The sequence below is a fragment of the Chrysemys picta genome, chromosome 1 (assembly GCF_011386835.1).
Source record: "Chrysemys picta bellii isolate R12L10 chromosome 1, ASM1138683v2, whole genome shotgun sequence".
NCBI lineage: Eukaryota > Metazoa > Chordata > Testudines > Emydidae > Chrysemys > Chrysemys picta.
In genome coordinates this window covers 316,350,036-316,373,916 of record NC_088791.1, presented here as the reverse complement: position 1 = coordinate 316,373,916, position 23,881 = coordinate 316,350,036, and the positions used below count along the sequence as shown (strand labels likewise).

At 43.4% G+C, this 23,881-nt stretch overlaps 1 protein-coding gene across 7 annotated transcripts in view; it reads right to left on the bottom strand.

The window, feature by feature from the left end:
• Nucleotides 1-325: 325 nt before the first annotated feature.
• ARHGAP20 (Rho GTPase activating protein 20) overlaps nt 326-23,881 on the bottom strand; it is a 103,246-nt gene continuing 79,690 nt past the window's right edge. For 5 of the 7 annotated variants that reach the window (XM_024105818.3, XM_065581457.1, XM_065581456.1 and 2 more), the window contains 6 exons: nt 13,906-14,084; nt 11,533-11,694; nt 7,503-7,612; nt 5,994-6,183; nt 3,919-4,033; nt 326-2,983 (listed from right to left, as the gene is read on the bottom strand). In XM_024105818.3, coding sequence (XP_023961586.2) covers nt 1,233-2,983; nt 3,919-4,033; nt 5,994-6,183; nt 7,503-7,612; nt 11,533-11,694; nt 13,906-14,084 — 2,507 coding nt within the window. In that variant the 3' untranslated portion in view covers nt 326-1,232. The remainder of the gene's footprint in view (nt 2,984-3,918; nt 4,034-5,993; nt 6,184-7,502; nt 7,613-11,532; nt 11,695-13,905; nt 14,085-23,881) is intronic. The other 2 variants (XM_065581458.1, XM_065581459.1) reach the window with 1 other exon arrangement.

Genomic DNA, 23,881 nt, shown 5'->3' with positions numbered 1-23,881 from the left:
GTAAAGCCTAAATCCTGCAATCCTTTCCCATGCAAAATTCCCATTGATATCACTAGGCAAGAAAGAACCCATAGACCTGACCTCCAAAGTTCTATTGAATTGTATTCACATTGCAGCTTGTTCTCTTTTGCCAAAACTGAAATATACCATCTCCTTCTAGTAAACAAAACAAAAGCATTTACTACAGAAGCAAATGTCAAAATCTAGAGATAAAAAAAAGGGGGAAAACAAAGTAGGTTTTTAAGAAGCATCATTAACATCACAATCCACTGGTAAATAAACGTGACTTTAAAGCCAGAGAACTGAAGGGTTACTTGGAAAATTGTTTTGGTTGACTTTATGACAGAATGGATTTTATTTAATGTACAGCATTGAATGCATACACCAATACCAGTGCCGTAACAACAAAAACGGAATTTGTAAAGTTAGCAGCAGTTCTGCAAGTACAAAAATACACATTTATTTCAGACCATATATAATAGCAAAATTTATCAAGATATATTATACAAACTCAAAGCATTTTAGATAATGCATTACTTTAAATATATTATAAGATGATTTAGATAGCGCATAATAAAATTACATGTGTTCTGCTTGCAATAATACATGCCATTTTACAGCAATATTAATAAACTATTCACAACTTAAACATAAAAAGAACACCCAATGGAGTACAATAAACGAAACACACAGAGTTGGGAGTTGTTAGTTACAAGCTTCAGCATTTAATGTCACTTCTTTTTCAAGCTTACATTGTTTTTCTTCTTTTGCTGCAAGACGGAGAGGACTGGAACTACTGAACAGTTACTTTGTTAACATACAAAGCACGACACTTCTTCCTTGGAGAGCAATGAAAGTAATAACCATCATAGTTTCAAAACAGTAGTAGAATACCACAGTTATGGAATCTATGCTGACCATGTATACTGCATCAAAACCACAAAGGACACGGACTTACATCTACAAAGCTTAACACGAGTGGTCAAGAGGAGGCCTCTATGTCAAACACACTACTGCACTCACTAGTGTCTTGGATCTGAGTGCCTCTCTTAACAATTTTCTGGGACCTTCCCAGATTCTAGGAAGGTAGTTAATCACAATATCTGTATGTGGGGAAGTTACTTTGATAATTCCCATAATGACAGGATGAGTTCTGTAGCCCCGCCGTGAAAGTTCATTTCTTGGGGTATTAAACCCTAAGCAGATCCAACATTAGTCCCAAAGGTGGTGATTTAAACATAAGATTCCTCGGCAAAAAACCTTTGGTCAAGCTCTTCAAACTTGGAATCACTGCAATGCTTGTTTGGCCATTCCTTTTTATTTTGGACCATGGCCTTGGTCCCTTCCTCTGATTTCTGAAGACATTTATTAACATCAGGTTTAAACAAACAGTCATCAACTGTCTTTGTGGTTTTTGGAGACCGAGAGAAGCCCCTTTTGGACTCATCATCAATATTTTTTGATTCAGTGCTTGGCAAAGATTTGTTGTTCTTGGAGTTTGTCACTTGCTGGCCACCTAAGTCTGTGGAAATCACAGTCTTACTTAAGCTGTCCTTGATGAAAAGTTCATGTCCAGCACTGACAACATCCTCTGGCTCATGGGCATGCTCAGCCCCTGGATTTGTGCACTGAGTGAAAGTGTTGGACAGCTGTCTTTTATGTGACTGAACAAATAGAGAGTTTGCCTCCTCCTCTTCCTCCTCCTTGCTTTGCTCAGCCAACAGCCCCAACGCCTTTAGTCTCTTGTCTTTGGCTTCCCCTGAACAAAGTGGAGAGCTGCATAGCTGTCCACCCCCCCGGAAAGAAGAAAAGTTGCCCTCCTGGACTGTTTCCGCAGCATTAATTCCTCCTGTTGACATAAGTGTTTTTAAAACTTGCCGTTGTTCTTGACATAAGTTATCTTCTGACGCATCCGAAGAATCCGTTTGTGGTTCCAAAGTTATTTTAACAACACTCTTCTTTTTCTCCTCTTGCTTGGACACTCTTTCCTTTTTTCGGAGAGTCCAATTTTTCATTGTGGAGGCTCCGTTCTTTAGCCATGTGCTGGGATGAAGAGTTACAGGGCTTTTTTGACTCTCTTTTCTAACACCAACGGAGCTGCTGCTGCTAGCTTGGTTAGGAAAAGAACTGAGGCCAGCACCTAGGTGTACTCCAGAGAAAGGGTTAAATTCAGGAGAAAGCTCTCCATGTTTCTTTTGAGGCTGAAAAGCACAATCCAAAGGAGAGGAGGTCTCGGTTGGAGTAAATACTGAATAGTCTGAAAACTGAGAGAAAGCACTGTCCAAGGAACTCATTGAGGACCCAGATGGGGATGTTCCGGGAGAAGATAAACTAGAACAGCTAGTTCTTGAGCAAATATTTAATCTCAGCAGGGGTGGGGGCAGGAGGCAATTGGACAAGTCTTTCTTTTCACCATTTTGGTCCACGGTGCCACTCTGACCCACATCTATCCCCATAACCAAACTCTGATTAATAAGCTTTTGCCCTTCCACCTGTAATGAACGAAGCTGCTTGAGACAGTCTTCATCTACATGCGACAGCACTGCGTCACAGCTGGCTTTACGTACTGCGTTCTCATGAACCCCACTGATGTGGCTGAATTTAGAGGCAAGAAGGCCAATCGTGGGCTCTGAGCAGCGTCTCTGTCTTCTCAAGCTTTTGCGAGCATCCGGGACTGTTACTGATGAGCAGCCAGAGGTACTGGAGCAAAGAGACTCATTCTCAGATTGATCCTGTAATGCAGATTCGTGGTGTGATCCAGTAGAAATTCGCACTGGTTTTGATTTGGGTGGCAGCTGAATTTTAATTTCTTCCACCTCAGGCTGGTCCAAGTCACAATCACTCAGAGTCAAAACTGAGTCCCGGCTCCTGTTATCTTGACCTCGTTTTTTGAGCAAGTCACTAAATGAAGAGTCAACATCATCATTCAGCTCGTTTTCCAAACTGTCATAGGAAGAATCATTCAGATGAAAGGAAGAGAGATCTGCAAGAGGATGAAAGCAGCATTAGCATGTCCATCCTCAAATGACACGGACGACACAGTTACATTTTGTTTCAAAAGTATTCTTTCCCTTCGGTAATTGTTTGTCCTTGGAAAGTCCCTAGAACTGACACCTGGCCAAATGGGAAAAGTTTAGAATTCTTCCAAAATGATCATTTTAAGATAGAATAGAAATTCATTTTATTAGGCCCCCCCAATGCAGCATAGGGAATTAAACACATGCTTAAGTGCTGTGCTGAATAGGGATGGATTTATGGATACTCCCTAGTAATCAACCTATGGATAATACATTAATTACAGGCTATTAAATCAGTAATGTTATGAACATTCAATTCAATTGCTCTGATATGTGAAGAAGCCAGGGTGTAATTTTATTGTGCTCCAGAAAGTAGAAGATTTATAGCCAATATATAATGAGAGGTTCTAGTTTCAGTTACGGCATAGCAAGTAGACTCAAGCCCATGGATTTAAAGTGGTGTAATTGAGGGAGAATTTAGCCATATTACACTAGAGAGAATACATGAGAAGTTTGGGACAACCATATTACTCATGAGTGGCAAAGTGAGTTATAAGCAACAGAGGGTCCTGTGGCACCTTTGAGACTAACAGAAGTACTGGGAGCATAAGCTTTCGTGGGTAAGAACCTCACTTCTTCAGATGCAAAGTGAGTTATGTAGATCATGCCAAATGGAGCGAAAAGAGTGACTGAGATAGTATAAGGTGCATGGTAAAAAAAAATCACACAACTATCACCATCACTGACTAAGGGAGAGTGCATGTTTGTGTACACATCTGTGTACATCTGGGTAATATTTTGGATGGACAGATTATATGAATGGAAAATAACAACCTTCCTAAGAATGTACTGAATCTTCTGACTGGCTGGGTTTAGCTAATATGAATGAAACATATGTTACCTGAGCCATCCTCTCTGTTGTCACATCGTATCAGTATGTCCCCAAAGAGGGTGGAAATTTCCTCTCCAAAAATCCTGCAGCAATTTTCAATTAGAAACTGTACCAGAACAGAAACCTGCAACAAATCAATGGCAATGAGATCTCTATACAGTTCTTGAACTATTGAGTTGAGAGGAGTATAGACTGGTAACAAAAACCAACCAATCCTATGTGCTTTTCCTTTGAATGAAAAGGTTGTTCCCAAATATCATTTTACAGGCTCTCTGCCGATGCTGTATATGGTGCTCCTGCCTTGGATTTACCCAGCATGTGCTAAATTTTGCAGATAGTGATTTGTTCCAAAGCAGGTCTAGATGGGTGGCTCCTATGGACATGTTTCAGAGATTCTAAGGCCAGAGGGACCACTATGATAATCTAGTCTGACCTCCTGTGTAACACAGGCCATAGGACTTCCCCCAAATACTCCCTGTCTGAACTAAAGGACCTTTTAGAAAAACATTTAATCGTGATGTAAAAAGTGCCAGTGATGTAGAATCCACCGCTCTTGGTAAGTTGTTCCAATGGTTGATTACCCTCCCTGCTTAAAACATCTACCTTATTTCCAGTCTGAATTTGTCTCGCTTCAACTTCCAGCCATTGGTCTCAACACAACTGTTAGGAGATTGATAAAGGAACAGCCAAATCTATAAGAGGTCACTCTGGACTCCCCGGAACATCTGAATGGCCCCATGTAAGTACCTCTCATTATGAAACCAATCCTTGCTCTCCCTGTGCTCATATTAATGCTAAGAGTAATAAAGGGCTCTGCACTATAAGAGACGAGCACTCTAGCACCCCCCACCCTGGTGTTTTCCCCTCTCACCACCATTGTAGCCTCCCTCACCATAGGTCCTGCTCTCTCTCTGCACAGACTGAGCCTCTGCCAATTCTAGCCCCCTTCACTAAGCACTAGATCACTTCCCACACCATCCCTGCAGGCCTCATGCTCCCTGGCTACCTCCTCTCACCCGCTGGCTCTGGCATGCAGTCATTTCTGCACTAGTTCATCCCACCCATAGCATGGCCTTCCAAGGTCAGCAACTTCTCCCAGGCTGTAGCACAGACCAGAGGAAGGGTAGGAAACTGGCAGATAGTAGGCGATCACATTGGGAGGACAGGGCATAATGTGGAGGGGAATGGGGTGGCACTTGCTCCATCCACGCATCCTGACCTGCCCTCACCTCCCAGTAGCCAGGAACTCTCCTGCCTTTATGGCACAGTAACCCCTAGCAGATCACCACACCCACGCCCTACGAAAATAGCCAGTCCCCCGGCAACACACACTTCAAGAACGAGGTTAGTTCCCTAAGGATAAATGGGCTTCCAGCAGATGAAATTTCTTTTACCTTTAGGCAACTGCCTCCAATTTTGCCATTACAGGGTCTCTGCATCTACACCCTTCTTCCCCCACAGCTGGAAATGAATCTACAATGGATGGATTTTCAAACTAGTATTTACAAGTTTCTGCTTTTGCATCCCTCTCATTAGGCTCATCCATATTGTTGCCTTTATGAACAGCTTCCAAATGGTGCCAGATCCCACCCTCTTCAGCAGCGCTATCTTGCAAAGGAGGCAATTGGATAGATTGATTGTGCTTGGATCCCACTCGGCTCCTTCCCTACTGCCATTTACAATCTTCTCCTTGGGGACAATGCTTCCCGAGGCCCTAAGCCAACTCCTTCCTGTGCATCTTTTCCACCCCAACCGCCTTACGGGTTTATTTGGTCCTGCTTCAGTACAGGGGGCTGGACAGGATCATTTTTTGAGGTCCTTTTTCACCCTACATTCCTCTGATTATACAGAGAAAACTGTTCTAAGACCAGCTTAAACAAACAGCATCCCTAGGAGGAAGTGATTGTTACAAATGCACTGGATATTTATGATCTCACTCCCTCTGTTTCAGGGGCAGAGTGGGGATGAATTATTTAATGTTTGCAGAGAGCTTTGAAGAGGAGAAGCACTGATCTGTGTAGGTGCTAATTATTATCACCTTTCTGAACATAGAGATTCCTTAGCAAAACTGAGGTTTCACTCACCTTTTTGGTGAATTCGCTTTCTGTTTCAGGGCTAGAGGGAGCAGGAGGCCACAGCATGCTGGGTGCGATGCACACAGCTAGATTAAATGCCGTCATCTGGTTATCTTCAGATTGCTTTTCTATACTGTGTAGTACTCCAAAGAGGTAACGTAAAAGAACCACATTGGCTCTGGGGAGTTGTTCTATTAGCCTGAAAGAAAAAAACCCCATAAAGAGCAATTTAAGAAAGCACTTCCCCGCCACTTACTAGAGTTAGCATCTGATGAAACTACAGAAATCGGAGGGAGGCAATGTGGATTACTGGTTAGAGCAGGAAATAGTTACTATTTCAATAGCTTCTAAGAAAAGACCCAGCAGGTACCACAGTGAGCTCTTATTACTCAAACTTCAGTGTGTTCCTCTAATATGGTGTAATTCAGAACAATTGCTGATATACTGTAAATTAGTCTAAGAAATAATGAACACTGCACTGTCACATAAACGCACATGTACCATTTGTGATTTTTATTTGTTCTTTTGTTCAATTGTCAACTCACTGGTTCACTCAGTTGCAAAATTCAGTCATTTGCTCTGGATACCCAGTTGTTAACGTAAATTGGCAGAGCTCCATTTAATAGGTCACTTAGTCCACCCTCCTGCCTGCATGGACTAGTGCTTTGCCCAGTCTAATTTTAATATCCTCAGCAACAGGGCTTCCACCATGGCCAGACTCCGATATTTCACTATGACACAATCCCGGCTTCACAACAGTCACTGAAGTTTGAAACGAATGCAAAAAAATAAAATAAAATAAAAAAGAGTGGAACTGAATAGTTGCTGCACCCCTTTTGCCAAAGCTCCTGCACCACCCAAAACAAACTCAGGGTACATCTACACTACAGGGGGGAGTCGATTTAAGATACGCAAATTCAGCTACATGAATAGCGTAGCTGAATTCGACGTATCGCAGCCGACTTACCCCGCTGTGAGGACGGCGGCAAAATCGACTTCTGCAGCTTTCTGTCGGCGGCGCTTACTCCCACCTCCACTGGTGGAGTAAGAGCGCCGATTCGGGGATCGATTGTCGCGTCCCGACGGGACGTGATAAATCGATCCCCGAGAGGTCAATTTCTACCCGCCGATTCAGGCGGGTAGTGTAGACCTAGCCTCAGTCTATTTTGGTAGCAGGCAGAAGTCCTGGTCTTCGGGAGCATATTTATAAACACTCTCCTGTGGTCTTGGTGAAAGGAAATGATTGAAATCTGCTTACTGGCACATACTCCCACAGCAGGCACATAGGTACCAAGAACATGATTTAGGAAAGCACCCTATACAGGAAAGCTCTTCAGCATGTGCTTAACTTGTAGCATGTACTTAAGTCCCTTTATGTCAATGGGACTTGAGCATGTGCTTATGTGCTTTCCTGAATTGGGGGTAATTTAAGCACGCATTTAAATGCTTTCCTTAATTGGGACCTGTCAAAAGTCTAATTTGCAGGATTCCACTTTTTTGCAATATAAATAACTCTACCTTTGGATGTCTTTTATCTTCTCTTCATGGTTCCCTTGATCCATTACAGAGACCCACTTATCACAGAGCTGGGATGAAAAAATGCTGCCTGGGATGTTCCGAAGAAAATCCTTATTCCAAGAGAGGAACAATAAAAACATGTGAGCTAGCAGTGTGGGTGGGGAAAAAAGATAAGCTACACAGATCTGAGAAAATGTATTGGTGGGACAACACTGGCTGGTGTGCATTTTATTCCACAGAGCCGCTAAGTCAAGCAGTAAATCTCTTAACATTAAGAAACATTTTGCATTATGTTTAGGATTAATATTTTCATACCCTCTCCTGAACCTTTTCTGTCAAACGGGATGCATTTCTAATGCTTTATCTGTTTTCACTTTACCAGAGAATTAGCTCAGGGGCCAGTTATTTGGATACTGTGAGACGCCTGCAGTTTACTAATCATCTAATTATCTTCAATCCCCATTTATCCCAGTAAAATGTTTACAGTGCTTGTCACAGATCTGGCTAAGTAAGGAGCACACCCTTGCTGCACTCCAAGAATGAAGAGAAGACCACAGAAGCATAGCTGCTTTCCTACACGTCACAGTAAGACCTGGTCTATGCTTATAAGATTTAATGGTAAAACAACGCTGGTTGGGGGGTGGTAATTTTTAACCAAAATAGTTAAAAGTCCTAGTGTGGATGTAGTTATATCATTATAAGGGCAACTTATACTGGTACAAGTATCAGAGGGGTAGCCGTGTTAGTCTGAATCTGTAAAAAGCAACAGAGGGTCCTGTGGCACCTTTAAGACTAACAGAAGTATTGGGAGCATAAGCTTTCGTGGGTAAGAACCTCACTTCTTCAGATGCAAGAAGTGAGATTCTTACCCACGAAAGCTTATGCTCCCAATACTTCTGTTAGTCTTAAGGGTGCCACAGGACCCTCTGTTGCCTTATACTGGTACAGTTATTCTCCTTCCTGTATGGGAGTAGCTACACTCGTATAAAACACTTTATACTGATATAACTGCAGTCACAAGTTGGCGGTGGCACCTTAACTGTACCAGTACAGTTAAAGTGGTACAAATTTCTAGTGTAGACAAGCTATAAGTTTTACAATAATTTTCCTATAGGGCCTGATCCTGAGCCATTGAAATCACTGATAAAAATTCCATTGGCTTCAGTGGTGCCGAATTAGGCCCATATTACCATGTGTTTATGTACTAATTATTTTGTGTTCAGTTTGTGACTGTCACAGGACTGCCAACGAACAGATTGATTTTGATGACAAAAATTAACGTAAGTTAGTTCTGCCTGCTCATTCTCTTCAAAATAAGGCTTGTACTTCCCTGAATTACAGACACAAAGCTCAGTTCTGGTCTCCAGTGTTCCTATAATGAACCAGAGTAGCTGCATATTGCATGGCTCCCTCATTCAAGTGGCAGGAAATATTCTTCACTGATGTTTGATTCACACCTTGGGGAAACTGTTCACATACAAGGTCTGAGGTGGGCACTTCCAAAGAACATTAAAGCAAGGTGAATCAAGGGAGGAGTCCCCCCAGAGCACGGTACATGAATTCAGTTTTCTGTCTAGTTTTCAAGTGGCAGGAAAATTCACTCTCCTAGCAGCTTAAATGTACAATTAGCACTTACTCAGCAGATCCCACTGACTTTGCCAACCTTAAATGGGGTCATGCTTTACCACATAAACTTTTGAACCATCTCTATGATGCATATTACACAAAACAGGCTTTTCTTTGACATCAGACATGTACACCCTCTTTCCCCATCTATTTTTGGGACGACTGCAATGAAAATTAGGATTTCCACCTAAAATTTGCGGTAATAAACAGGGTCCCGATCCAGCAAAGCACTTCAGCAGTTGCTTAACTTGAGACACAGGAATAGTCCCATTGGAGCCAATACGGTAACTCATATGCTTAAAGTTAAGCGCATGTTGAAATGCTTTGCTGGGTGAGGGCCACACTGCTCAGCACTTTGCAGGACTGAGCACTAGATGCAATGAAATGGAAAAAAGTACTACAATGCTTCCCCCCCCTTTTGCTACAAACAAAATAAGGGGGCTCATTTCACCCCCCAAAATTTGCCCTGTTTCATATGTTTATTTTAAACCTCAAACAGGCCACTTTTCCACAAACAAAACAAACCCTATTGTGATGTGAAAAATGGGCACAGTGAGGTGAAGCGTATGCCAGGGCAGAGGATCAGCACCATTTTGGCACTATTTTGAGGGTTTAAGTGGTGTTTCCTGTGCAAAGGTGCAAGCATGAGTCAAATTCATTCAATGGCTTTGGTATTGAGAATACAAATTTCACACGTTCTAGCTGAAGACGAAGAAACTAGTGTCAAATTGTGCAGAAAAACAAAATCTGGAGAGTGTCAAACAATTTGTAAGGGTGAAACCAAAACACTTTTGTGCAGAAGTTTGGGGAAGATATTTCACCATCTTTACAAGCACAGATATTATTCCACATTCAGGTCTTATTTTCTGCTCTTCTGTACACTCCAAAACCAATTTCCCACAACCACCATTTGATTTCTTTAAAAGGAACAGGTGTGCTTTTCCTTATGTCTTCATGTTATCCAGAGAGCGTCTCTCTTTTCCAGTGAACATTAACAGCAGCAGCACAGCACAAGGAGGAATTTGATTCCGTGCAAACCCCAATGCAGGGATCTAACTTCATTCCTTGAATTGTTCAAGATCTCTTGAGCTAATGGAGAATTTCCATTTACTGTCAGTAGTAACAGCAGCACATTTTAAGACCTCCAACCACTAGAGGGCAGACCATTGCAACATGATGAGAGGCAACAACTCATAGGCATCAGGAATGGCAGCAAAAGGAATAGCATTCTCTGGCCTTGGCTACACTTACAGCTGTACAGCGCTGTGAGGTAAACCTGTCTTCGTACAGCTGAGTAGGGAAAAGCGCTGCAGTCTGTCCACACTAACAGCTGCCAGAGCAGTGGTGTGGCCACACTTGCCACATTTGCAGCTGTGTTGGGAGCGGTGCATTATGGGCAGCTATCCCAGCATTCATGTGGCCGCAACGTGCTTTTCAAAACGGGGGATGGGGTGGGGTGGATTGTGACAGGGAGTGTGGGGGGAGAGAGAGTGCTTTTTGGAGCATGTCAGCTCTCTATTTTGCAAGTTCCGAACTCCCGGCCCCCTGCTCATTCATTTACTCACTCAAAGCAAGCTGCAAACTGTTTGATTTTCTCTGTGATACGAGCTTTGAAACCGGCACTTCCGCATTCCTGCAGCCAGTCACAAGAATGGAGAGGATCGGCCACTTGACAAGGTGATTAGTACAGCGCTGCAAGCGTTTACAATCACACCCATGAGTCGTGGCCACTCCTCTGCAGCTGTTATTCCTCTTGGAGATGTGTAGTACCTGCAGCGGTGTACCCAGGGAGATACAGCGCTGTAAGTGCCCTGCCAGTGTGGACGGGGAGTGAGTTACAGCGCTGGGGGAGGCTTTACAGCGCTGTAACTTGCAAGTGTAGCCAAGGCCTCTGTTAAAAAAATCCTACTAGAGACACTACTTGAACATATATCAATGGAGATTACAAGCACCCATTGTACGTAAACATGTGAAGGGTAATAAAACAACAGGGCAAATATGCTAGTCCATATTTGAGATTTATATACAAATACACATCAGACAAAACTCTCCCAAATAGGCTGGTTATGAATTCTGGATGTTCTCTGCATGAAACAATACTGTTATTAACATACTAGTCCTTATGCAAAGATAATCCATAGAGAAATAAACCAGAATATTTTGGGAAGCACAAGAATCTTGTACTTTATAGCATCTTTACAGAATAAGGGCCCAAGCCTGCAAAGAACTCCCACAGACTTTAAGGAGAGCTAGAGGACTTGGAGGATCAGGTTCTAAATGAGATCGTAGGCAAGTTTTACAAAATAAAAATAAACTCCTATTGCAGAAAACAAATTGACTAGTTGTCATATCCCTCCTCCCACCCCTGGCCCTCAAGGAGAGAGAAATAAAGCTCTTTGCATACCTTAAACACTGAGGCAGTCACAAATATGGATTCACAAGCTAGGTGCACTTCAGCTCCCAAATTAAGCTTCTCCTTGAGCTCTCGGCAGGATTTCGCATTTGCTGAGCGTCTGAAAATACCCCTGGTAAAAGGCCCCTCTTTGTAAAGGAAGGAAAGCATGTCCTGTGCAAAATTAAAAAGCCAGATAGCCTTCCTTACATATAGCTTCTTTATCTGTTAACTATTAAGATGTGGCTTTATCCCTTTTCCACATGTGCAAACGTCCTACGAAGATTCACAAGTCAAAAACACATCAGGGTATATTCTCTATTCCATGGGCTTTGCCACCCAACCCTCATTAAAGCTATGGTCTGTGGCACTGAGTTGAGAAAACATTTCTTTAAACAAGCTGTGCGAATATCCTCACCCAATATAATAATATTACTCAACACTGATCTAGCACATTACCTCTTCAAAGCACTGTGCAAATATCAGCCAGTTTATACTGCTGCACAGGAAGAGAGCAATAGTCCATCTAGCATAGTATCCTGTCTGACAGTGGCTACAGCCAGATGCTTCACAGGGAGGTGTCAAACCTCCAGTCACCTGTTTGTTCAGCATTGCTGCAAACTATGTGCTAAGGCTTCTGGCCCAGCTGATGATCAATTTGTAGCCTGAACAGCCTAACATAATTTTATCATAGCTAGTGGGTACTTCTCATTTCATATTAATCTCCACTTCTAAATCCTAATTAAGAGTCAGCCCTTACTCTGCCACCCTTACTCTGTGTGACCAGTACTTTACTCCATGGAGTGTTTTGTTTAGGAATTTTTTTTTAAAATAGTGATATATATTCTATATATACACACACATTTGTCTGAAGACCAAACTATTTAAAACAAGGAAAATAAGTAGGTCACAAAGCAATTGAGGACTGTTTGTTTTAAGGAAGGATCTCTGAGCCGACGGCAGGGGAATGGTGGCTGGTGGAGAATGTATTATCATTAAATTGAGTTATTAGAACTGTAATCACTGAAAAGTAGCTTTTGGCTAATTTTGCAGTCTGGGCTGCTGGGTAGGTCTTCCTGAAGCACAGCAATGCAAATATGCCAAATGGAAACTATTTTTAAAGTCTACTTCTTTAACATTCCTCTTCTTTCAGAAGTTGGGAGCCAACTGTCCATCTACGTGCAAATACCTTTATAGGGGCACCATTCAAGCCAGCAGTACTCAGAGCAGTATTTCCCCTTTCTTTGCAAAGATTGGGAGCTCATTTGTTAAAAATGAGCTAAATCCTGCAATGCAAGATCTCAACTTGAGAACGAAGGTTTGGCCAAGAAACAAAACTGGTCAATGTTTTAGGGCGACGAGTTAATGGTTTGACCTGCTTTTTGTAAGATAAAAACTAAAACAACCCTTTCAATTTAGAATGCAGGTTATAACGCTTTAAAGCAGAGATGTGCAACCTGCGTGGGGCTTTACCACCCTCAGCTTTGCCTTCTCCATATAGCATCCCAGATGCCGTGTTTCATTCTCCAAGAATGCTGCATGAATTTTAAGAAAGTCACTTTTTGGGACTTAAACAACGTAAGTTTTTCAGACTCAAACTACTAATTGTACCAAGTGATGTCCGTGCACCTAGTAACTTTACTTTTCCCAAACAAAAGTTCCAAAAGGATTCAAGTTTGAGAATGATTCTCAGAACACATCAGTGGCTGCATTGGGCTTGAAGGACCTAATAGTTCTAGAATAGATTCCTAAGGTAAACTAGAGCTCATCTCTGGAGGGTTACATTGGATACCCTAAAATTATCAACATTCGTAAAGACTGCAGCTAGAAAACAAACAATGCTCTGGAATGTCCTGAAGAATCCTGGTATGAACATCCCTGAGTGATGTGGGGAGAACATACCAAGGGCAAGCATAAGAGCCAGATCCTCCGCTGGTGTAAATTGATGTAGCTCCATTGACTTCACAGGATCTCCCCTGATTTACACCAGCTGAAGATCCGGCCCTTAGACGTAGGAGCCTGACTCCACAACACTTCTGTTGAGTAGTACATACTCCTATTGAGGAGTAGGGACTACTTGCATGAGAGAGAGTTACAGAACCAGACCCATGCAGAAAAGATAGATTAGTTTTAAAAAACCTTCAGCCTGATTACATACAATTTGCAGACTGATTTGTATTAACCAGGTCTGACCACATTTTACAAACATTTGCTGCAATTTGTGTTGACAGCCAAAGTTCCGGCTCAAAACTGGAGAGAACATTTCCTCCTGGTTTCTCTATGGAGGATCATTTCAGTGTCCTGGCTACCTAACCCCCAACCTTCTCATTTCCTATGCAAAGAAATCCCAAATATTTAATAGCCAGCCCAGAATCCGTGACTTACCAAGACAGGTTTGGGCAGATTGTCATTCTCACAGATGGCTGGCAGCGACAGACCAAAGAGTTTCCCTGGAACAGGAGATGTTGGAGACAGTGGTATATTGTCCAGCTGAGTGCCCGGACCACGCCAAAAGGCCCAGTTTATGATCGATTTTTTCCTTTTAAATGGCTTTTGGCTTAGTTCTGGGGAAAAAGTGAGGTGTTTATTAGAAGAAATGTATTTCAGTTCTGTTTCTAATATTACTTTTGTAGTGGTTGCTATGGTTTCAGATGGAAAAGTTTCATGAACACAACCAACTCCTCGGTCTGGCTCAGCCTATTCCATTGGTGTGCAGACACAGAGAACATGCTTTATTATCCAAGCATTCAAAAAGGATCACACAGATCTGCACTGCATTGCTAGACTGCAGCCGGAACTCTTACCTCTAAATGTAGGGATGGTCTAGACAGTATTTGGTCCTGCCATGCGGGCAGGGGACTGGACTCGATGACCTCTCGAGGTCCCTTCCAGTCCTATAATCTATGATTCTATGATTCTATGATTAAGAAAACCAGCCCACTGAGTTTACATGCATCTAGATTGTTCCCACCCACATGCACAAAAACCACAGAGCCTCTTTTTTGAAGAAGAAATTCTTCTCTTGCTGGCTGCTGTACCTTGACATTCCAGTTCCCACTGGCAATGGGCTGGAGCAGCCTCTGCACAACTAACATCAATGAATAAGCTGATGGGGGAAGGAGCATTAACAGCCAACAGAAAAAACCAGTTGCCTTTCCGACTCTTTTTCCCCAGAGCGAGTGTATCTGTGTTCTTGCTCCAAGCATTTGCCGACCGATGCTCAAGAACCAGTACCTGCTCTTTAATCAATGTCTTCCAGCTGGCATGTCATCATGATGACAACACACCAATGGGCTTGGTTATTCTTCATTCTTTTTGATGGTTTTCATGAGGTACGGTAACAGTGAAAGCTCCGAACTGCACTACTGACGGAAGCTCTTCTTTACAGCACAAAGAGAAGGAAACCAAGGCAATCTTAAATAGAAAATGGATTCCCTCATGTTTATCTGTCATTCTATATAAATTCTGGCTTAACAGCAAAGGGTATTTTGGAGGGTTGTGTTGGCAACTTTATGGTGGAAATATGAGATAGAAAAACTAATACACACACACACACACACACACACACACACACACACACACATTTTCCCTTTTCTTTTTTCTCCAAAGTCATCTGATTCAGGTTTACAGGATCCTTAAACCTCTATGAACCTTTCCATGTGTTGGGTCTTTCATCCCGCGGAAGGGTTCTACATTGCTAGAATCCAGGCGTGTTACTTCTATAAGCATGGATTTCAGTACAATATAGACTTTTATATCGCATACTTTATCACACATGCTTTTAGCGTCACTAGTGGCTTCTGTTATACATCATTCCATTGTAGGAGATTACGTTCCCATTGGGAGTGGGGGAATTCATTTCATTACAATTAGACAGGAAAGTTAGAGTAACTCAAAACTTGAATATTTTAACATTACAAGCTGATGAAAACTACTTTCCATAAAGAAAATGAGGATATAAATTTAAAACGAACCGAAGCTTCATGAAAGATAAGCCTGACAAAGTTTAAGATTGTGCTTTCACATGTCATGCTTTGGAAGAAAGCAACTAACCTCTAATGTCTAAAAACTCAATTTTTGTTATGGTTTGCTAAGGTTTACTACACTGCGAGTTCTGTTTTTACAATAGCAAGTACATACTTATGCTCTGTTCTGGCAATAAATACATTGAGCCCATTGAAAGGAAAAATTAAAGAGAGCTTCTATTTTGCAGAATAAGGAATAATATATTAAAACTTAAGGGAATTTATCTTAAAAATTAGGAACAATTACTAGCTTCATGTTATTTTCTTCAATTCCAAGAGGCCAAAGCACTTAAAAAAATTATGCAAACAAAAAAAGAACCATTTCAAGGAAATGCAGCCACCATTTGGGAGAGAAACAGCATCTGTTTAACCGTGCACTCCAACAATTATTATTATTATCTAGATCAGGGAGCGGAACAGAGGTAAAACTATAGGAGGAATTTAGGTAAGCAGAATTATTACCCAATCTGGAATTTAGCCAGGTCACCCCCACGCTGGTGAAAAACTGTTATGAAATTTCAGAAATGTGTCTAAGTAAATGAACAATGTTGCAACTAAGAACATTTCAGCCTTTCTTTTGTGACAGCAGAGTGGTTGAGCCAATCTCAATGGAAACTTTTCTTTATCTCCAGCTCCGCAAGGCAATAGCTCATTGGTCAAACTAAGCGAGAGTCCTAAGCCTGGTGTTATGAGGTCCGCTTCTGATGCTGGTATATCCCCCTCAAAAACACTTTCTGTAGAGCCACCACCAGAACAAAGTCCTGGAGAGACAGCTGTTCCACTTGGCCACTGGCTTGTTAGCATTTAAATCTCACTGTCAAGCCAGAGAAGATTTCTTCCTATTTGAAGAGGACCAATTCAACATTCTTGAAAACACTGGGACAGAAACCAACAAGTAGCCTAAAACAATGAAACACCAGCATTGTGTCAAAAATTGACAATGACTGAGCAGCACAAAGAAACATTGTGTGGCCACAAAGAGATTCTAAGGACAGTAAAGCTACCCCAATATTAGTTCATTTACAGCTCAAGGGAAATGGGAGATATCAAGGAGAAGAGCTGGAGGACGGAGAGACATGTAAGGTCTTTCTTTGCTTAAGATACAGAGAGAAGCTCTGACATGGCTGAGAGACAGGCAGCTTATTCATTGTGCTGAAGGCAGTACTTCCATACTTTGGAACACAAACTTTGTATTCCTAGGGTCTCCTCTGGGCAGCAGTGCAGTCTTGATATTTTAAGTTCAGGTTCTCAGCCCCTGCCAGTATGGCCATGCACATACAGTGCAAGAGGTCACACTGCGCGGTCCTCCACTGTTTTGCTCTTTAAAATGGAGTCCTCCATGCAGCTGCATGGGAGGTCACACTGTATGTGGAGGATGCTATTTTGAGAACAATCTGGTGCCACTGGGTTCTTCTGGGCCAAAATGGGGAACACATTATAGCACGTTGGTTGCAAATAAGTTCGGAGTTAATGAATCTGGCCCAGTGAGAGTTAGCGATACTGATGTGTTTCAGGATCAGAGCTGTCCATGTTTTACATTAGGTGCAGGGAGTCCTATTCACGTGCAGTGTTCTAATCAACATGGTGCTACACAGTGTGACTGGATTTCCCCCATTTCATGAACTACTAAGGGCTTGTCTATACTTACGCGCTGGTTCGGCAGCAGGATATCGAACTTCTGGGTTTGATTTATCGCGTCTTGTCTGGACACGATAAATCGAACCCAGAAGTGCTCCCCGTCGACTCCGGTAATCCTGCTCGGCGTGAGGAGTACGCGGAGTCGACGGGGGAGCCTGCCTGCTGCGTCTGGACTGCGGTAAGTTCGAACTAAGTATGTCGACTTCAGCTACGTTATTCACGTAGCTGAAGTTGCGTACCTTAGTTTGAATTGGGGGGTTAGTGTAGACCAGGCCTAGGAAACAATCTGAATACTAAATAAAACCTCTGGAATTTATTGAACCATTTGGGGTCTTTTTTGGACCAAATCTGTAACTACTGAATCCTTCCAAGTTTATGAGACTATTTTTGTGATGAGACCAATCTACTGTACTCTGGTCTCCTTTTTACCAGATGATTAAAGAACAGTTTGGATGCCAGACAAACAGTTCTCACTGTTCAAATATTTGAAGTTAAATGTTAAGTAAATATATGTTTATGATATTCATTTGATAGACATGAGCTTACAAGCATTTTTAATCATGATGATGCAATTAACTTCGTTATCAACGTTATATGCTATAAAGCCCCTAAAGAAGGAACACGCATGTGTAGGTCCTTTCCTCGCTGTACATAGACTATGTTTTTGTAACCAGGTCATGGCACAGCCATCTGACTCAGTTACAATAAACAGAGTTGAATTCTGTCCACACAGCAATTTTTTTTTCACATTACAATCATTTGTTAACTGTGTTCACATGTCACCATCTACCAGGCTGCCTGTGTGTACCTGTGCATTATGGGAAAATCCAGGCAATTAATTCATACTGCCTCAATAAGGGAGTGTGGCACCAGTATCACATGGCTCAATGCACTCAAATATGTCCTAATGCATAGTGATGGAGGAGGAGGAGGAGGAGCGGCCAACTTGTACAGAATGGTGCTATTAGGGGGTATAATCTATGCCAGTGGTTTTCAAACTGCGGGTCGCGGCCCAGTACCGGGTCGCGGAATGTAAGGCACTGGGTCGCGGCGGCTCTGGTCAGCATTGCTGACAGGAGCGTTAAAAGTCCCGTCGGCGGTGCTGCCCGGCTAAGGCAGGCTAGTCCCTACTTGTTCTGACACCGCGCTGCGCCCTGGAAATGGCCAGCAGCACATCTGGCTCATAGGTGAGGGGGGGGAGGGCACAGGGCTCCGTGCGCTGTCCCCGCCCTCAACACCAGCTCCGCACTCCCATTGGCCAGCTCACGGACAATGGGAGCTGGGGGGGTAGTGCCTGCGGGCGAGAGCCACCCAGAGCTGCTTGCACACCTCCGGCTAGGAGCCGGAGCTGCTGCTGGCTGCTTCCAGGGCACAGCGCGGTCTGCGGTGCCAGGATAGGCAGGAAGCCTGCCTCTGCAAACCTGCTGCGCTGCTGACTGGGAGCCGCCTGAGGTAAGCCCATGCCCCAACCCCCCAACCCAGCCCTTAGCTCCCCGAAGCCCTGAACCCTTCATTCCTGGCCCCACCCTGCAGCCCTCACCCCCGCACCCCAACCCTCTGCCCCAGCCCTGACTCCCGCCCACACCCCAACCCCCTGGCCCAGCCCAGAGCCCCCTCTCACACCCTGAACCCCTCATTCCTAGGCCCACCCCACAACCCTCACTCCTGCATCCCAACCCTTTGCCCCAGCCCTGAGCCCCTCCCACAGCCCAAACCCCTCATCCCCAGCTCCGTTGGGTCAAGGGCACCAACAATTTTCTTCAACTGGGTCGCCAGAAAAAAAGTTTGAAAACCACTGATCTATGCAATGTGAAAGTATTTCACCTTTGCCAGTGCTTAGTGTGACATGATTGAAACACTTATGCCTCTGTGCTTGCTAATTGTATGTTAACCATGTTGTGCGTGGACAACCACCATGTTTAGAGCCAACTGTATCCCTAACTGGCTACACATTCAGTTGTAAGTTTTAGTGGACACTGTATAAACTCCGTTTCTAAGTTAACTATTTTATCCTATTTCAGGGAAAAGAGAATAAATTGAGCTTAATCCCACAATAGTGAGGGGCAGCATTATGAGCCATAAGACCTGTTACCAGACATACAAACCTTGCCCTTTGTTGTGAACTCTTCTGATACGTAGACAGAATTGTGCCTGGCAGTTACATAACAACAACAGCCACATAGCCTTTGGCCTGCTGATTTCAAGATCAGCTACTGGCCTCTGTGCTGCTGTCCTTATCCATTTCCTAAACTAATCTGTGAGTGGGAGCCAAGAAGAGGAAAGGAGAGTGGATCCTGCAGCATACAAGTTAATCAGGTTTGCAAACCGATAAAGCAATTTAAAATGATGTATTGCTCAATCAGCTGAGGAGGAGAGTGGAAAAATAAATCAATAGCCTCTCGTACTGACACTTTGCCCAATGCTTGTGCATCATCCATGGGCTGCCCCTAGCCTCAGATCCAGAGGCAGTCTTGCTTTCTCTCCAGTAGTTTACACAGTGCTATTGATAACGGGTCTGCATTAGAACTTGAGAGAGCTGATTGGCATTTCTATTTTCTCTTGCCAGTCAATGTCAGCTGCCACGCTGGGCCTAGAAACCTAATCACACCTGTTTACTAATTGCCTCATTCCTAAAATATGCCATGAAGTAATAGATGCTGCATAACATTGGGGGGGGAGGGGGAGTAGAAAGGAAATTATTTTACTATATATAAAATGCAATTAAATTTCCTGTGTAATGTGTAATACATACACATACCAAACCCCCATATATTTAATTTCTAGATACATTAAAAATGGTGTTCTAGGCATACACTCTGAGCAATTATATCCAGGAAATAAAAATAATTGGTGAGGCACATGAAGAAGTTCTACATATATATGATTTTCTACTATTATTAATACTACAGTAGCACAAAGAGGTGACAACTGAGATCAGGGTCCCAGTATGCTAAGTGCAGTAAAAAACACATATTAAGGGAGTCTTTGCCCCAATGAGTCTACAGTCTAAGGCCCCAGCCCTGAAAAATCTTACTTGTGTGCTTAACTGTCTCACTGAGGTCACTGCACAAAATGAAGCATGTGTTCAAGAGTATGCAGGGTTGGGCCCGATACAGACAAGACAGACAAAGGGTGGAAGAGTATTATTATCCCCGTTCATGGAAGCAGAGATGTACTTAAGTACATGCCTAACCTTAAGAATGTGAGTAGTCTGCTTCTGGGAGCCACTTGAAGGACAGTGGATGCCTCACTTTACAGCTTCCTTCCTCACCTCCAAAAATCCAACACCATCACTTCCCCCCCCCCCCATCTAATTTTCATCAGATATTATTCTACAGCTCTTTTCTTTTGATTTAATACCATTATGGACCCTGTTCCGTCTCCAGACTTTCTACAAAATACCCAAAAGCAGAAGCTATTGGGCAACCAGGATGGCTGACCAGGGAGAGGCTGCCTCTCTGAAGCCAGATGAAAATATGGACTGGCTACCACAAATCTCAAGTGAGCAGATTATCTTGAGAAAAAGATATGACGATACAACGGAGATCAAAAATATTACTAGTACGCTCCAAGCTAATTTGCGAGGCTTGGCCTCAAGAGTAGAGGATGCTGAGAACAGAATCTCCTCACAAGAAGACACAGTGAGTAGTATGAATATAACTGCAGAGCAACAGGAAAGAACTATTAAAGCACCACAAGAGAAGGTTAAGGATCTGGAGGGAAGAATCTGAGACTCGTGGGTCTCCCAGAGGGACTGGAAAAAGGGAGGCCTGTGGAATGTTTATCCACCATCCTGCCAGCACTTTTGTCTCTGTCCCCAATCAAACTTAGAGCTTGAGAGCACTCACCGCTATCTTGTGCCAAACCCCCTCCAAATGCAAAGCCCCGGGCCATAATTGTAAGATTTTAAAAATACAATATTAAGGAACTCATTCTTAAAAAAGCCCATGAACTGAAAGATCTAACATGGAAAGGACACAGGCTGATGATTCCCCTGGATTACACCAAGGATATGCTGGAAAAAAGGGCTAAATTCAATAGATCAAGAGCCCTAGCGAAAGGATTGGGTTTGGACTACTACGTTTCCTTCCCTGCTACTTTCAAAGTTAAAGAGGAAGGCAAGATACTCATGATTTCAGTGCACAGGGAGCACCACCTACCTCGAGATCCTGACTCCAAGCAAATCACTGCCTCGGACCTGGGGACCCCTTACACTGTGGATCGGCAAGGCTCAACAGAGCAGGGTGATGCTATTTTCTATCTGAGGCACTCTCCCTCTTGGTACCTTTTCCAACCCCTTATCTCACCCCCACCCCCTTTAAAAAAAATCTTCCTGCCTGATGATTTTACTTGGTTTCATCCCCATCTAATTCAGAGATTCAGGGTTTATAGTAAATCTGGAAATATTCAATCCATTTGCCCTAAATGTACACTTATAAAAGAGATACCAGATCTAAACAATGGAATAAAGATTTCAGTTTAATGATGAATCTGTTCAATTCTCCATGGTGAATAAATCTGATCTCCTAAAATCCTATCCAAGAATAATTATTATTGCTGGTTATGATTCACCAAATTACTGAGACTGAGAGTATGAGAAGGTCAGTTGTCTTTTCCAATAATATTAGTTCAGGTGGTTTATTTTAGTTTTTATTTTCGTTAAATGAGTTGAAATAAATGTTAAGCTGATTTACATTGCTGATGTAGCTATTGGGCAATGGAGTTCACACAATACTCAAGTGTGGACAAAACTCTAGGGGGTAAAGTTTAGGTAGAACTGTTCTTCCAATGAACACTTATCTGCAAATGATCCCGTTATGTTAGAATAAGGTTAAACTATTTGTATACCTTTCCTATGTATCTCCTATAGACTTGTTCCTTAGACACTAGCCTTCTTCCCCTTTTGTTGTTGTGAACAGTGCAGAAACCATTCCCTCCCTTGATATGAGACTATTTCTTCTTTATAAAGTTAGAGGGAAACCAGCTTATACCCCACATGGGTGTTTTGAAGAGGTGGGGGGCAGAGTGATGAGGTCACCCCCTTGTAAACCTCCTGGACTGAGGTACTATTTCGATTTGGATAAGGGTTATGTATTTTTAAGTGATCCGTGATCACTTTTGACCACTTCATTTCTTTTTATTCAGTTTTTCCTATTTGTTTCCCACATTATACCTATCTTTTACCTTTCCAGGTCTGCCTTACCTTCTCCCCTTTCCCCTCCCCTTCATGCCCCCACGGCAGTCAAGGGAAACCCAGATATACCATTCCTAAGATCTGGAAGTAACAATGACCCAAGCAATGACACTATTCAGGTGCCTGATAAAGAGATATTTGACCTAAACACTCCTTATGGCTAATATTATAAATAGTGTTTCCTGGACTATAAAAGGGGTTGATCATTTGATAAAAAGAAAAAGAATTGTCACCCACCTAAAAACGCTGAAAGCAGATATTATCTTCCTACAGGAAACCTACCTTAATGACTTGGAGGCAAAGAAATTGTGGAGGGGTTAGATGTGGGAAGGGATGTTTAACGATTTCTCCTCTACAGCCAAAGGTGTAGCAATATTGTTTCACAAAAGACTCAATTTACAAATTCGAGATGTAAATAAAGATGAAGGTGATAGATTTTTGCTGGAGAAGGCTAAGATCTCGGACTCTCTCTATCAGTGGTTTTCAAACTATGGGTCGCGACCCAGTACTGGGTCGCATAATGGAAGGCACTGGGTCACGGCGGCTCTGGTCAGCACCGCCGACTGGACTATTAAAAGTCCCATCGGTGGTGTTGCCTGGCTAAGGCAGGCTAGTTCCTACCTGTTCTGACACCGCGCTGTGCCCCGGAAGCGGCCAGCAGCAGATCCGGTTCCTAGGCGGGGGGACCATGGGGCTCTGCGCGCTGCCCCCACCCTGAGCACCATCTCCACACTCCCATTGGCCGGGAACCAGCCTATGAGAGCTGGGGGCGGGGTCAATGCTTGCAGGCGAGAGCCACATGGAGCCGCTTGCGCGTCTCCGCCTAGGAGTCAGACCTGTTGCTGGCTGCTACCGGGGTGTAGTGCGGTCCGAGGTGCCAGGAAGCCTGCCTTAGCACCCGCACTGCACCACTCATTGGGAGCCAGCAGAGGTAAGTCCGAGCCTCAATTCCCTGCCCCAGCCCTGAGCCCCCCCAAACCTGGAGCCCCTTCCTGCACCCCAAACCCCTCATCCCCGGCCCCACCCCAGAGCCTGCACCCCCAGCCCAGAGCCTTGACCCCCTCCTGCATCCCAACCCCCAGCCGAGAGCCCCTTCCCACACCGTGAACCACTCATTCCTGGCCCCACCCCGCAGCCCTCACCTCCACGCCCCAACCCCTTCCCCTTCATCCCCAGCTCCGTTGGGTCGCAGGCATTAACAATTTTCTTCAACTGGATTGTCAGAAAAGAAGTTTGAAAACCACTGCTCTATATACACTCTGATTAATATATATGGACCCAATATAGGTGATACAAGTTTTTTTATTATTATTTTTTTCTCCCCAAACTAATTAATATCCCACTAGAATCAATCGTCATAGCAGGAGATTTTAATGAGGTGTTGCACCCTTTTTGAGACAAGTCAGGTCGGCCCCAGTGTAAACAATCATATGCAAGAAATGAATGGGTGCCCCTCGCTTCCCCCTCCACTCAGCCTACTTCCTTCCCTCCCCATCTCTATCCC